Source organism: Gouania willdenowi, chromosome 2 (genome assembly GCF_900634775.1).
Source record: "Gouania willdenowi chromosome 2, fGouWil2.1, whole genome shotgun sequence".
NCBI lineage: Eukaryota > Metazoa > Chordata > Actinopteri > Blenniiformes > Gobiesocidae > Gouania > Gouania willdenowi.
The window spans coordinates 4,642,663-4,659,484 of NC_041045.1; the positions used below are offsets into that span (position 1 = coordinate 4,642,663).

At 40.5% G+C, this 16,822-nt stretch overlaps 1 protein-coding gene and 1 pseudogene across 4 annotated transcripts in view; one reads left to right on the forward strand and one right to left on the reverse strand.

Annotated features, from left to right (window-relative positions):
• LOC114476778 (nck-associated protein 5-like) overlaps window positions 1-16,822 on the reverse strand; it is a 59,807-nt gene that overhangs the window by 28,528 nt on the left and 14,457 nt on the right. For 2 of the 4 annotated variants that reach the window (XM_028468695.1, XM_028468686.1), the window contains exon 3: window positions 4,516-4,579. In XM_028468695.1, coding sequence (XP_028324496.1) covers window positions 4,516-4,579 — 64 coding nt within the window. Of the gene's footprint in view, window positions 1-4,515; window positions 4,580-13,723; window positions 13,793-13,921; window positions 14,267-16,822 lie in introns of those variants that run through there. The other 2 variants (XM_028468703.1, XM_028468712.1) reach the window with 2 other exon arrangements.
• Window positions 6,706-6,822, forward strand: LOC114479195 (uncharacterized; annotated as a pseudogene).

Sequence of the window (16,822 nt, forward strand, 5' to 3'; positions counted from 1 at the left end):
ATCATTTATCCACCGACTTTGTTTATTTGTCACTCATGGACTTATTCATTTTGGCTCTGAACCCTGTTATCTTGAGTGTGTGTGTTTTTTATTCTTTAAACTAAAATTAACGCCCACAAATTTTTTAACTAAAATAACGCCCACGAGGTTCTCTCATTGTAGCCGGTGCATCAGTATTATGGGTATACCGGGAACTCATGCAATGAGAAAGGTTCTGCACTGTTTGTAGTGCAAAAAACAAAAAAAAAACAACAATCCAGGATTAACTGCGTTTTTTTTTTTCGAGTGCATTATTTTTCCATAGTCAATTAATCGTGATTAAAGTCCCAGCCCTAATTTTATTATTTAGCATTTAGCTGGGCACAGTTCTGTGAACCCTTGTGACTCGATGGGATAAACAGTTACAAAAAGCCTTCCAGACACCTTTCTGTGTAGGGTTTGCATGTTCTCCCCCTCCCTGTGCTGGCTTGTGCACCCTAAATCCTAACACAACATGTGTGGAGAAAATAAAACATATCAGAATCCCTCCACCCACCAATGTGTATTAATTAGATGATCTGCAGCGTCACAGGGTCCATCTGTCTGTACATGCAGGGTTCAAGGCTGGGGCTCCATAATCTCTTTATTGCACGCACACACGCACACGCACACACACACACACACACACACACACACACACACACACACACACACACACACACACACACACACACACACACAGAGCTGTTTGTCTAATCAAAGAGCCAGGAGCGAAGGCAAATATCAGGGGCACAAAGCAGCGTGCAGGTTCTCCATTCATAAATTAAACATGCTGCAGGCTGTGTGTGTGTGTGTGTGTATGTGCGTGTGTGTGTGCACAAACGAAAGTGTAACACGAGCAGGCGAACACAATGAACACCAAATGAAAGAGAAGCCAAACAAAGGGAACGATAAAGGCCGTCGGAGAACAAATGAAGGACGTTTCTCTAAAAACCGATGTGTGGGTTCGTCAATTCTCCTTCAGCTCCGGATGATGAAAGGCAGAGGTTGAAAAAAAAACAAAAAAGCACATCACAGAGACTAATGTAGATGTTTCTCATTAGCAAAGTTCATAGATAAACAAAGACTCCATTCAGAGAAGTCCTTCACTGTTTATTAGTAGATCTATACCTTACAAAATCCATTATTTTGCACCATATTTGTTCTATTAACTTTTAAAAATGGGACTACTTTACAGTTTTGGAGCCTGTGCTCCCCCACACGGAATCACTGACTATAAACATCCCATTGTTTTCTATTGGAGTAAAACATTCAGACTCATTTTTAGATCCTTTTTGGTCAAAATGCCAATTTGTGCCGCTTTTGGTTGCTCTGAATAATCAGGAAAAGTTAAAGATGAAGATGTTATTTTACAGAAAATATCTATGAACGCAGGGGGGCGACAGTTCCAACTCTGTGGTTTCGTGTGTAGACAATGAAGCAGAGAAGAGGAGCTCTCCGAAGGAACCTTTACACTCCCTTAAGCAGTGCGCTGACACGCTCTGGTGGCTGAAGTGAGCGAGTAATCACGGACTGTTGAAGACAAACAAACCCTGAGGATAGAAGACCTTTTGGGTGGGAGTCCCTTAACCGTCCGTGATTTACTCGGAAACAATGGGATGTTTACAGGCAGTGGGGCCGTATGATGTCATCGATTACGTGATTTCAAGATGGCGGAATATAGACACCTTAATCAGTAAAGTAGTCGCATTTTAAAAAGTTGGTAAAACAAATATGGTGCAATATAATGTGTTTTGCTAGGCATAGATCTTCTAATGAGGACATGTCAAAGGTTTTAGGCCACATTTGTAAAAAAACAGTGAAACCGGAAACACTCTCGCGATCATTTAAGTGTTTGATCATTAGAAGACAGATGTGATCCAATCAGAGGGAGCATGAAAATGTCTATAATCTCTCTTTTTGTGTGTCTGTGCTTTCTCCTCTCTCGCCCGTTCTTTATTTCATTTATGAGTCCTCCTCATATGAATTTAGCTTTAATCTGAAAAAGAACACCTTTACTCTTGTAAACAGGAGTGTAAACGGATGAAGGCGGACAGCCGACAATAATAAATACAAAAAATAAAACCGAGCAGAACTAAATATGGTGAACCTGATTAGGAAGAAGAGCAGCATTTAAAAAGAAAACCTCAACGTGATGCGTAGATGCGCTGACGTTAATGCTGATGGATGACGATGGAAGTGTTTTCATTCAAAGAGTAAAACCAATGCCCCACGAGACTGCATCAATTCAATTATTACACCCACACACACCCATACACGGGACGCTCCGGGCCTGTGTCTCTGTCTGAGCCTGATAAGGCCAATCCGGAATAACCTGAGTCTCCGTTGGTCCCCGGAGCTCCAGGCTGTCAGTGAGAGGCTCTAAATACTTGACGTTGAAGAGTTAGGCTCCATTGTTCACAATATACAGTATACAGTGAGATTAGGCTATTATACATTTCATTCTTTGCTTTACGCTTGGTTGCGATAAAGTTTTGTACGTTAGAATAGGAACATTAAGCCACGAGCTGTAATGTTAGCTCCTTTGTTATGTTTCTGTTCCTATAGATCTATGACAGAAGGAATCTTGAAGCACAAAATGAGAGGTTCCGTTATATGAAGCAATAACCAGTTACTGGAAACAATTAGCAACATATTCACCATAACTGTGTATTTATGAATGGAAAGCTTTTCTTCTATTCTACTCCATATCTACTCTAATATTTGTTTATCATTTTAGGATTTAGGATTTTTATTTGTTGCATTATTTTCTTTATTCTTATAATTTAACACTTTCAAAATAATTTCAATCATTTTGATTATACCATTTTGTTTAAATGTTTACTTATTTCCAAGTTATTTTTGTCGTTCTTTCCCTCTCTTTTCATTTATACATTCGCTTGTACATTTGTTCATTCATTAGTTTATTTGTTAGTTACTGTATTTAATAATTTATTAAATCTTTTATTTGAATCATGTGTGTATATATTAGCTCATGCATTTGTTTGTTAATTAATTAGTTTATTAATTCACATATTTATATTCAATAACTTTTGCGATGGAATTTTTTTCAAAAATATTTGCTATCTTTCTCTCCCTCGCTCATTCATCTATATTTCTATGCATCTCTTTTTGATTTGAATTAGTTTATTTAATCACATTCTCCATGGTTTACTTTAGTGTTTGATTAAAGTGTGAACTGATGACCTGAGATGTCTACACACACACACACACACACACACAAACCCATGACCGCACGGTCACGCTGCACAAACACACACACACACACACACACACACACAAGCACACACACTACATCAGTGCTGAATGTGAGTGAATCAGACAGTCAGGAGGTCAGCAGCAGGGCAGCGTGTGACTCAACGACAAACACCACCCGCTTCAGCCACGCCGTCACCATGACCTGAGCGCTCCTCCCTCAATAAAAGAAGTTGAGGTTTTTCATATTTCCAGGTAAACAGCTGCATTATAATGTACCTTAATGCAGTGGTTCCCAAATGTTTTAACCCGTGACCACTAAAATAAAGGTTCCAGAGACCGTGGACCCCCACTGTACCTGAAGGTGGTTGAACACAGACATAAACATTGAAGAACAGTCATGTGGAGACAGGGTCATCTATAAGGGGGAATAAAGGGGAGAGATTTTTGGGGTCCATCCATAAAGTCAGCAAAATGATGGTCCATTGTTCTATGAATCTGTGATAACCACATATATTTATTCATCTGAATAATATCCACTGTTATCCAGGAAGTTTATTAATATTTGCACCATAGTATATAATCATCTTGAATTGTAAATTATTGTTAAAAATCATCAAACATGGTGGAAAAGGTGGTGAAATAGGGTTTTAAAAACCAGATAGGAAAGGTGGTAAAGAGGGTTCAAAGTGTCATTATTGGACGATTAGTAGGAACAGTTAGCTTAAACTGGCAAATAATAAGCATGAAATATGGTGAAAAGTGGTTAAAAGCGACAATATTGGGGCAACATGTGCAACATTGGCTGGGTAAAGTGGTGGAAAGGGTTTATAATTACAGCGAATGTCATGAAAGTGAAAAAAATGTGCAGAAAAAGCATTGAAATTTGTTGGAGAAGTGGCAGAAATGGGAGTAATGTAGCAAAAATGAATTAAAAGGAGCAAAAAAATAGCAAAAAAAAAAAAGGCGAGTTTGGCGTAGTTGCAGAAAAGGGGTAAAATAAGCAAAAATTGGCATGAATTGTTAAAAAAAATATTTGTAGTCCCTTGAAAGCATCTAGCAACCCCCTCCCAGTGTCTCGCAACCCTAAATGTGGTCCGGATACCCCTGCCACAATAGACGATTTGGTTCTAATTTGTACATTTAATTATTTCACCTCGACAGGAACAGTTCTATTCTTTATACATCTGTAATGGACGTATAAATACATGTGAAGGATGGGAGCAGACACTCATTAACTAATGGACTTTGTTGAGTTTGAAAATGACTTTTCTACGTTACCATGGTTTCTTGGCTCTTGCTTCGAGCAGCTTCCCTCTGCAGGCGAACCACAGCCAGCTTCTCCCTGGGGCAGAAAACACACTGGTTAGAACTGGGAACGCTGGTCTGAGCTCTGAGAGCTTCTGCAACAAACATCATTTCATCTTGACTCACACACACACACAAATACACACACATAGCCAGACAAAGAAAATCAAATCCTTTTCCCACGTGAGAACATTCCAGACTTTAATGGGAGAAATCTTGGCACAGCAGTGTGGATAATAAAGAATTCCAGTTTTACAGCTTCTCCCGAGGCAAACACTTTCACAAACGCACACCTCCCATGACACCACAACAACCACCACTGCTGCTGCACAACAACAACAATGCACAATGCAACAGCTTCTGTTCACAGCTGGGAGAGAAACGACCAATGTGAGCGTGAAACGTAGGAAAGGTCACTCGTCACCATGACACGCCGTAGAGAACAGTGTTACTCAAAGTAAAAGTTGCTGGTTACTTTCACCCCAATCTTGCTACAATTAATTTATTAATAAAACAACCCCAATTAATTCAATTCATATTAAAAAAAAAATCTCAGGCGCCAAGTATAGCTACATGAAGCTAGAACTGAGAAAATAACCGACATTCAATGCTGTTTTGGCGCGGTGCAATACGTTTAATCATCTGATTGTCAACTATGATGTGATGCATTAGATGGTTGTCTGGTTATTTAATTCTTTGTAGAAATGTAACAAATTACTTCTTTTAAAATGTACTTAAGCACAAGTAAGATTACTGATTTAAAAATATGCTCAAAAAAGTACAAGTACCCGTAAAGCAACTCAATTACAGTAACGTGAGAACTTGTAATCCATTACTTTCACCTCTGGGTACGTGTCACCAGTTATAATAGCCGCCAGTTAAAGTGATACACCAGTTGAAGTGGAGTCAGCTGCTGCAGGTTTAAAGCTCTCACACACACTTCAGCTGCTGCACAGCGACAGTTTGGACTCCTGCTCGGGATAATTACTGTCATTATCCTGAATTACCGCCAGGCCTGAAACTTCACACACGGCCGTGGCTCAGACGTTTTTAACTGCTGCTCCTGGCTCCTGACAAACGCCTTCTTCACTCCTGGCAAACGAGACAAGCCGTGGCCTGAATAATGCTTTTCTAATTCTTCAATTCATTGAGATGACGGAGGCGTTTGAAGCTGACACGATAAAGGCACATTCTCGTCCAAAACACTTTAGGGACCAGACCCGTAGGTTGAGAAACGTTGTGGATGTGTAAAGCAAAAATCCAGGCGCGTCGAATTAAACGAGACGTGCGGCAAGTTCAGAAACCGCCGTCAAAGTGGTCAGACTCCCTTTAACAAGCAAAGTGCTTTGTGGTTACACACACGCACGCACGCACGCACACGCACACGCACACGCACACACACACACACACACTAGACTTTGCGTTCATGCGTCCCCAGCTGCCTCTGAATCACCGGCAGGTAAAACACCCTGGAAACCTTGTAGGGACCTCAGTGCGATACATGTGAAAAGTCTGCAGGTGATTGTCGTTATTGCATCATTATTACGTGACATCAGCGTCTACAAATGTGGCCTAAAACCTTTGAAATGTACTTATTAGAAGATCTATGCCTAACAAAATGCATTATGTTGCACCATATTCCTTTTATTAACCTTTATAAATTGAACTACTTTACTGTTTTAGTGCCTCTGTTCCGCCATCTTGAAGTCACGTGATTGATGATGTCACAGGGCCCCACTGCCTGTAAACATCCCTTTGTTTTCAATTGGAGGGAAATATTCAGCCTGCTTTTTAGATCATTTAGCAGCTTTTTCAGTCAAAATGCCAACTTGTGCTGCAGGTAAAGTCAAAGATGCTGATGTAAACCACTTGTTTACCCAAAGAGGATGAAAACAGTTGTGGGACAAAAAGATCTGTAACTACAGGGGGTGACAGTTCCAACTCTGCGGTTTTGTAGTAGACAATGAAGCAGAGAAGAAGAGCTCTCCTAAGGAACCTTTACTCTCCCCTTAAAAATGCGCTGACACACTGGTGGCTGAAGATAAGCGAGTAAATTATGGACTGTTGAAGACACACAAACCCTGAGGATAAAAGTCCTTTTGGGTGGAAGTCCTTTAATAAAAACAAAAATACACAAATGACTCCAAAAAATACAGAAAACAACACCAGGCCATACCAGCCTGTCATTGCCCGATCCCGTTAGATCTCGGAAGCTAAGCAGGTCTGGGCCTGGTTAGTAGTTGGATGGGAGACCACTGTGAATTCCAGGTGCCACAGTGGGGTGACAGTCACCCAGTGGTATCTGTCATTGTGCCCTTGGGCAAGGCACTTCACCTACATTGCCTAGTATGAATGTAGTGTGTGAGTGAGTGTTGGTGGTGGTCGGAGGGGCCGATGGCGCACTATGGCAGCCTCGCTTCCGTCAGTCTGCCCCAGGGCAGCTGTGGCTACAATAGTAGTTTACCACCACTAAGTGTGGAGTGAAAGAATAATGCCTTAATTCTGTAAAGCGACTTTGAGTGTCTATGATAAAGCGCTATATAAAACTGATGCATTATTATTATTATTATAAAATGACAGGAAAATAAACAAGAAATACACAAAAAAAAAAAAACATTGGCTCCAAAAACATACAAATAGAAACACACAAGACGTAAACATACACATATGGTCAACAAAAGTACACAAACTGACAGGAAAACATACAAAATGACAACAAAAATAGACAAAACCTTTGTTCTTTCCTGTGGTAAAGCTCAGACTGGTTATTATTCTAAATACTGACATGAATGTTGATAATGTGATCCTGGGATCGTACCATTATGCTTGGTTCCAGTTCATCCCAAAGGTTCTGGTTGCGGATGAGGTCCATGTATTTATGCTACTGGCTTTACCCACAGGGACACTGTCCTATTGGAATAACAAAGGGACTTCCCCCAAATTGTTCCCACAAAGGTGGCAAGCTGTCAGTGCTGAGCGACAGCTAGTTATATATCATTATTAGTCGCGACACGTTAAAGCTTTAAAGTTCAGTGTAGGCAGCGAGCGCTGGTGTCTCAGACGGCAGCTTTAACCCGTTTGTCATGAGCAGCAGTGTCCACCTGCTGCAGATACAAACCTTCCAATATTTGTTCAAATATATAATTTATCAAAAAAGGAAAAACTTAAATTTGTCACATTTTTTGTTTAAATAATATATTCATTTTTTTTTCAAACAGGAAAAGTATGGGTAGTATAATGTATTTTAATATTTACATGACCTTTTTGTGTTCCTTTTACAATTCTTTTATAAATATTTGTTATCATTTAAACAAATTATTTTAATTTATTGAATCAATTTATTCAGTTCAATAATATTGATGGGTTGCTGTTTTTTTCAAACTCAAAACCTAATATTTAATGTTATGATTAAAATATATTTTTCCAATTTAATTAGACTTTTGCAGTCTAAAGTTTTCTTATTAAAGGGTATTTTATACAACATTAATAATAATTATTCTTTTTATCTATTGTTGCGGCATAGGCTACATCCATCCAGAGGTGGTGGGTGGTATGGTGTTATTAGATGTTTGACTCATCATCATCATCATCATCAACTCCATCAGCAGAGCAGAGCTGCTGAAGCTAAAGAACATTCTCATTGTAAAGAAACAGTGGTAATGCTGCTGAACGCTGTCCCAAAGTCCCACCTTTGTCCATTGTTGAAGGTTTGAGCACAAGGAAGGATCTGCTGAGTCAGCACGCACGCGCGCGCGCACACACACACACACACACACACACACACACACACACACACACACACACACACACACACACACACACACACTGTAAACATCAGCTACAGCCAGGTAGTTCTACTGCATGTAAAAAGACTCCAAACCAAACCACGAACTGAATTTGAAAAAATATTTGGACATTAACATGAAAAGGAACCCGTTTTAAAGTCCACACCGGACACAAAGTGTATTGTTGAGCTTGTATAATTTTCATTAGCATTTATTTAGTCAGGAGAACCACATTGAGATTAATAATCTCTTTTACAAGTGTGTCCTGGCAGCAGTATATAAAACAAGTTGTAGTTTAGCGTCAGACACACACACTCACTCAGAAGAGTGCGCAGAAACTTCTGCCTTCTCCATTTGTTCTTTCACAAGTTGCCATGCTTTTGGTGGTCTTAAAACCCTTTTTTGCACAGTCTCCTGATCACCCACAATACCATGCGCTCTACGTCATCTCCGATACTTCCTGTGTTTGGCCCGCTCCAAGAGTGGTTGTGTTCCCAGCGCTCGTAATCGCAACTGACTTTGATGGGAAACACTCGCCTGTTTGACCAGCTCTAGACTCCGTTTACGTGTTCACACCGACCAAACGAGGTGGACTATCCAAGCAAACAAATCCTAGAGCGCTTTAAGTATCAGATCCATCGGTGTGAAGGCACCGTAAAAGTGTCAGGGTTTAGTTTCCCTTGAAAGTCCAGCTCATTTGTTCAAGTATGGGTCTTGGAATCCTTGCAAATGAGTGGAAAGTCTTTTTTGCTGTCCTCCATGCCAAATGGCATAATGGTCACTAAGGCTGGTTTTTACACCGGGATAGTCCTGAACTTGAGTTGCTCTAGACTTTCATCGAACACAATCTGAGACCCAGGGAGACAATCAAACTAGAAATTGCTTGCCTGATCCCGCTCCATTTGTTCACACTGGTCAAAACGCAGCAGTCTTTTGTGAAAAATTAATCCTCAATTGTTTTAACTCCTCTCGGATTTGCCAGTGTGACTCGTCCCTCGGGCCTACACACACAATTTAGACTGACGTACAGTTTAAATTCTTTACTTTTGTAACAAGTTGAAACACAGACAATGACTCGCACATTAGTCATATGATTCTTCGCCCCAAGAGGGTTAAGTAAAGATCTACAGATTAGATTTTTTAATATATTCACGTGCTGATTCTGTTTTAGAGATTTGTGTTTAGGTGCTCCTCTGTATTCCCTGAGGTGTAAGTCTAACATTCCCATAGCGTTCAAGCTCCGGCTCTCAGGAATGCCTGTAACTCACAGTGAGTAACGCCTGTCAGCAAATGGCCCGGGGATCCTAAACACAACACGAGGTGTGTTTGGAAAAGAGTTTTACAGCTCCGCTCTGAGCTTCACCAGCAGCCTCTGCAGCTGCAGCAACACCTCAGCATTTTTGCCACCATTATCCCATGATTTACGGGCCCGAAAGTGAGGAGCTGAAGTTTGTTGACATTCCACAAATACGACTCTGACCTCCTTTCAGCCTCATAAACGAATCGCTCCGCTGGGAGCTTGGAGAAATATGAGAGATATCCTGCTTTGATGGAGAACCTGTGGACAAATCACTGAAAACAACCCAATGCTTTATTTTGAAATCTGAGATTCACAGGCTGGCTATGCACTGACTTTGATACCAGGGATTTGGGAAACTGACATTTTTTAAACCTTTGTGAGAAGAAAATGCTGCGGCTTCAGATGACATCACTTTGTCTGCGCCGGTCCATAAAAGCCTTTCAATGCCTGGAATGTGTCGGCTCATTAAACTTTATGTTTCTCCAAAGGAACACCAGATCCAGAGGATGCAGGGCCGTTCTTACATCGGGAGAGTCACAGTGTGGTAATCATCCCTCAGTCTGTGTCTGCAGAATGATCCTGGTATTCCCACAAAATGCTGCTGCAGGATAAATATGGAGCAGCTCGGTTAAAGGAATGCATTCAGAGCAGTCTTAATTAGGATGAACAGCCTGCAGCTACAGCAGCTTGTCCCAACTCCTTCATTCCTATCCAGTTTAGTCCCATCCTTTTCTAGCCAGTCCAAACCCATCCTGGCCTATCCCAGCTCATTCCGACCAGGCCAGTCCAAATCCATCCCAACTTGTCCCAGCCAGGGCAGGCCTATAACAGATCTTTCAAATCCCTCCTTACACAACTGTTTTGTCCAATTGCAACCCATCCCATGAAGTCCTGATAGCCATGATTCATCCGGTTCCAAAGCGGTCTATCCAATTATAACCGGTCCCAGTCCGATTCTAGCCCACTCTTTCACAACCCTTGCCATCCCCTCCAAGCATATCCAAACCCATCCAGCTAGTTCCAATAGGTCTGATACATCCAACCATCATGTCCCTCCAATCTGGACCAAACCTACAACAGCTCGTCCAAGCAAGTGCCACCCCATCCTATTAGGTCCTAACCAATCCCCTGGTCTGTTCCAACCTAATTCTTCCCATCCCTTCCCAACATGTCCCTACATGGAAGGTAGTCCCATCCCATGATGACAAAAATTTATTAGAACTTCTCTTTCTGAGGCCGAGCCAACATTGAACAGCATTCTTCAGTGATTCTCTTTGACCCACTGTCACCACTACACAAAAGAGGAGGAGGTAACTGGGAAACCACCAATGACTTCACAGTCCCTTTATGACAGGGGTTCTCAACCAGTAGGCCGGAACCCAAAAGTGGGTCAGTGCATTTGAGTGGGGGAAAAAAATTGCAAGAAAGACCTTTTTATCTCTCCAAAAATAAACTAAAAAGTCTAAGGTTTTTCAATTTATAAACTTCTACAGATAGAGTAGATTTCCTCTTCACCTGCTGCCTCTCATTATGGTTATGTTGTATATAGAAAACATTTCATCTCTAAGGCAGAGAAAACCCTGATCTGGATTGTCCATCACACACTTCCAGCACGTTGTCCACATTAAACAAAACGTGAGCAGAAAGTCCCCAGTTTTAATGCCAAATGTAGGATAACAGGAATGTTGAAATATTTGATACAGCTCAGCCTGAATGGAGGGAGAGAATTACAGATTTAATTCTATAAAATTAAATCCCTGCTCATAGAAATCCTCTTACGCTGTAATCCTCAGGTGGGTTTCAGAGGGCAGTCTGCTCAAATGGTCCTTAACAGATACAGATTGGCCCTGCTGGGAGACACCACGACAACACCACTCGAACACTGTAACAACACCACTACACAACCACTTCAATAGCATGACAACACATTTACAACACTATAAGACCACTACACAATCATTTCAACACAGCTACAACACCACTAGAGGACTGTAACAACTACACAGCCACTACAACAACATGACAACAAGGTCTCAAAACCACTGTAACACAACCACTTCACCACTAAACTACCACCACTATGACATGATAACACCATCATAACACCATGACAACACGACTACCGGTAAATCACAATGACAACACCATAAGTAAAACACCACTACAACTACAACTTATTACAATACCCAAACAACACCACAAAACATTGCTACAATATGAAAACTACAACAACAACAAAAAAACATTGCTACAACATTGCTAAGACACTATCACAACCCCGTCAGTCACCACAACACTGAAAACACATCGACAACACCACAGCATCGCTCAAAAACCCCAAAAAAATCAACACAGCTACAAAAGAACAACACTACGACAACACTCCTACTACCAACCCACTGTGAACATTTTACTGACTCTTGGTCGTGACACCACTTAGGTATTTATTTTTGCTGGTAATGCAAATAATTATAGGTAAATCACCATGGAAACCATCAGGTTAGAACATGTCTGCTTTGGTAATCTGGACCTTTCTGCGTTCTTCCCTCCTTGGTCTGTGTTTTGACGCTTTGATAGAAAACAGTCGTTCCCAGGACAGAGGGGGAAAAGCCACTTTCCCTACTCAGCATTCCCCAGCACTCAAGCTTCAGGGAAACAAGGTCATCTGAAGATTCACCAGCTGACCTGCTGTGACTTTGACATATGGAGAAACCTGCCGCAGCTCTGCACACTACATTAACACCACGAGACGCGCCATAATCCAGAGTGTGCACCGCTGCAGAGCTCCAGTCCCAGTTCAGATCCAGCAGAGTGGGATTAGAGGACTGGGAATCTTAATCTGCAGAGCTGAGCGTTCCTACACAAAGAGTCCTTAGGTTTTCTGAAGGCATAAATGTCAACCTCAAGTACAAATATCAAAAACAAGTGGTATGCTTCTACAACAGATTCTGATTCTGTTCAATTCTTAAATCCTTAAAAAAATTTTTTTTAAAAAAGTAACCACATACATCTATAAAAGTGCCCAGTATGTTTCATTAAAATAAAGTGCAATCATCTTCCAAGCTAAAAATGCATTGAGGTAATTTTACAAGGTCTGATGTGGTTCACTGACACATAGTGACTGGGCATTTATTTGCTATGCATATGTTAGCGCAATGAAACGTTTTTTTTTCTCCTAAAAAATCATGACTAAAAAAATCAATTTGGACATTTTTTGGATCGATACTATAATCGCATGGTGAAATATTGCAATATATCTCCTAATCAATTTTTTTTTTTTTTTTTTACACCCTTACTTAATACTGTTAATTGAAAACTATTATTAATTTCCTTGTTTCTGTAATGCAAGTGTGGGCAGAAAGGACAAAATTATATCACACCAGATTACATAGCGCAAGATTTTTTTCTCCTTCAATTTGCAAAACTTGTGAGAAATTTGGCACGATATTTGACACAACGGTGTCTTTGCCCACCCGGGGAAATTGTGTGTATAAAAGTATGACATTGTCCAAAAACATGTATTTGAGAATAGGTCATTTATCATATTGCATTTGCAGCAATAATAACAATATCGCCGTTTCCATTTCAGGAAGGTAATTCCGAAACCAATGAAAATCGGTTGTCCGAGAGGTGTAGATTATGTTATTATTGTCCCGCCCAATCTGAATTTATTACAGCCTTTGTTTTCTAATAAATCAAAATAAATGGATATTTCTAAATTGTTAGAGCACTTTGTCCCCCTCTTCCTTGAATTGGATTTACAATTACCGGTAAATATTTTTTCGTTAAAAAACTTGATTAAAAAAATTGCGCAGTGAAATATCGCAATATATAGCAGAATCGATTTTTGTTACACCCTTAATTTATTCCCATTTCAAAACTGTTCCTATTAGCTTAGTGTGGTGACAGCATAGAAAACCAGCTGTAAATACTGACTCTGTGCCAAACAATGAGCGCTTTCCTTGTATACCTTCATACATACATCAATGAATATACTATGGAGATAAGAATCATCAGCACTGAGGCTTGGTCAGCTTATTTTATGCATGTAAGAAGCCTGGTTTTTCAGCACGTAAATGGGGTTTTTTAGGGATACCTCAAAATGTTTGTGGTTGGTTGGACACTGGGTATGAACTTCAGCTGGCCCAACTATTCCTCATGGAGTGGAGCACTCAGCTGCGTCTCTGATGGCTAGCGGCTGTAAATCCCAGATGATGTGCACATGTGTCGGGAGACGTTTTCCTCCTTTGAGGATCAGTCAGTCGGGAAGCAGAAAGGGGAAACATCTGCTTACCTCGCAGGAGCTGCAGCATCCTGGAGCATTCAGAGGACGCCAATGACCGTATTCCAGTTTAAAGTTTCTATCCACGCCAAGCCCCCCGTCCTCTGCTCCTTCCCCCTGTCCGCCTCCTGCCTTTATCCCTCACCCTCTCCCTCTCTCTGGATTCCCTTTTTGGGGGAGGAGACAGCAGCACTGGAGGGGATTTAACTCCAACATGCACAGACACAAAGTCCGGCCGATTCCAGGCTTGGGAAACAAAGGCAGATCTAAGGAAGTTTGACGTTCTTCAGGCTTGAAAATCCAAACGTTGGGGACAGGCGAGGAGGACATGGAAGAGAACTCCGGTCCATCTGCTGCAGCGGCTGGGACCAACTGCAGCTCTTCCGAGGGGGGTGAAGGTCTATTGTCTGCTCCCAATAGGACCAGTGGAAGACAGGGGGCGGGAACTGGGAATTAAAATGGTCCCAGTGACAGGAGCGCTCGGTTAGAGAGGCCAGACTGTGCACTGAGCAGCGATGGGGACGGATACCAACATGAACTAAATCTGCTACAATCAGCACTTTAATGATCAATTACAAAAGTAGTCTGTAATTAGTCCTGGAGCACAATTTTTTATTGAACTATTCTGGATAATATAATAACCAAATTTTAGAAATGAAACAAAAGCGTCACAAATTACCAAATTCTATTTACATGCACACATGTGACTTTACGCTGCGTTGGTTTTATTTCTCATTTACAGTTGTGAAAATCAGACGATTATTATTATCATTACTTACATTTAAGATGTCAAAATGTTCCGAAAATTAATAAAATTTTACTTCAGTTCTAAATATTTGTGGTAACTTTCATATTTCTTAAAATCATTTTAATCTTTCCACCAAAACCTTGTCATTCGCTTCCATTGAGGGTTTATGTCCTTTGATGTGAGCCGGTTGCCTTTGATGATGATGTTACAGCAGTCTCTCGTGTATGTTCTCTGGTCATCGAATATTTTATTATTTCTATATATAGGCTACTATATGATACTTTACTCTTTTTAGTGTCAGCCATGGTGATTTTGTTTTTACAATATTGAACAGTTTTTCATTTGTATTTGACTTTTTTGTTATATTAATTCATATTTATGGTTTCATGTTTTGTGTTGATCATTGTGCGTATAAGCAAAACGAAGATACCTACGAATAAAGTTAGCTTTAATCTACTCTCACAACAACCTGTGACTGGTTGTTGACCGAAGTGTCTCATTCAACTAATTAAATGTTGGCCGTTTGTGTCACCAAATTAATGCGTTTAAAATAATAGAATCTAAATGAGGACATCACACATAATGCCTGAAGGACTGATCGGATTTAATTCATCTTAAGAGACTGAAAGACAACCCCTTACTTTACTCAGCCTTTAACAGAAAGTTCTGTACTTTGTGATGCATTCCAGCTAAAAACTAAAGTAGTCTAACATTTTATTTCAAATTAAACAGGAAGCTCCAATTGAATGAAATGCTCTTTTTCAAGGGAGTCCTGAGCAGAATTTGTCTCAAAATACAATAAAAACAAATTACCGATAAACATACATCATTAAAAAAAAAAAAAGAAAAAGAAAACAATGATGAGACAACAATAATAATATAATAACAATAAGCCCAGCTGTCTCTGGAGCGAAAAATCTGATTGCTTTTCAGGAGCAGGTGGTCGTCAATTAAAGAGACAAATGATTGGCTGAGTCAGCACTAATGCAACCATATGTAGCATGATGAAGAAATACTGACGGCCGTTTGTGGATTTAATCTGATCACTGTGTGTGTGTGTGTGTGTGTGTGTGTGTGTGTGTGTGCGTGCGTGCGTGCGTGCGCGCGTGCGTGTGTGCGTGTGTTCTGACTTATTTTTGTGATTATTTTGACTCTCTGGAGTAATTTTCTGATCTCAGTGATTAACATCACTAGTTTCCTGTTAGATTGTGGTTACGGAAACAGGCCTGTCGTATGAGCAGCGAAATCAAAGGGCCTGTGTTTACTGTGTGTGTGTGTGTGTGTGTGTGTGTGTGTGTGTGTGTGTGTGTGTGTGTGTGTGTGTGTGTGTGTGTGCGTGTGTGCGTGTGTGTGTGTGAGAGATCTGCTGAGCTCATTAGGGAGCTGCTTATTGCTCTGCCAGGGTGTTGGTGACAGAGTCCACTTTTTAGGAAACAGAGGGGCCGCCCACGCAGCCAGCCTGGCTCCACACACACACACACACACACAAACACACTTACACGCACACACACACATTCCTCCGGGAGGGGCAGAGGAAGGAGACTGGACGGTGGCAGCTCAGCTGAGGGTCCAGGTGGAGCTCTGAATGGACGCATGTCTGCCTGAGGGGAGTGTGTTTTAATAATCTACTAAATATAACACACACACACACACCTGCCGATGATTACATCATTATATAAAAAATACATACATTATTATAGTAATAACAGTCTCCTCTTTGCCAGATATTTGCTACAGCAGGAGGTGCTGCAGGATCAGCTCAAAGAGCCGAACATAGGGCATCATTGATTTATTTAAAAAAAAATTTAAACAATTAATAATTTGTTCCTGATTCCATTTTGGATATTTCCTGAAAATTTCATTAAAATCCATCCATCAGTTTTTGAGTTTTCTTGTAAAATAATTATTTAAATACACAAACTATCAACAACGGGAAATAAAAAAGATCTATATAGGACACATCAAAGCGATTAGCAGACGCCTATGAGGAAGACTGACAGTTGACAGTCGAAACATGCTCAAAGTAAATTCCTAAATAAAGCAAAACCTTACTATATTATTAAAAAAAACAAACAAAATGAACTTGCTGAAATTACTAAAAAACGGTGTCAGAAAAAACGAGTGGCAATGAATGATACACCCAGCTTGACCTTTGACCCTTTATT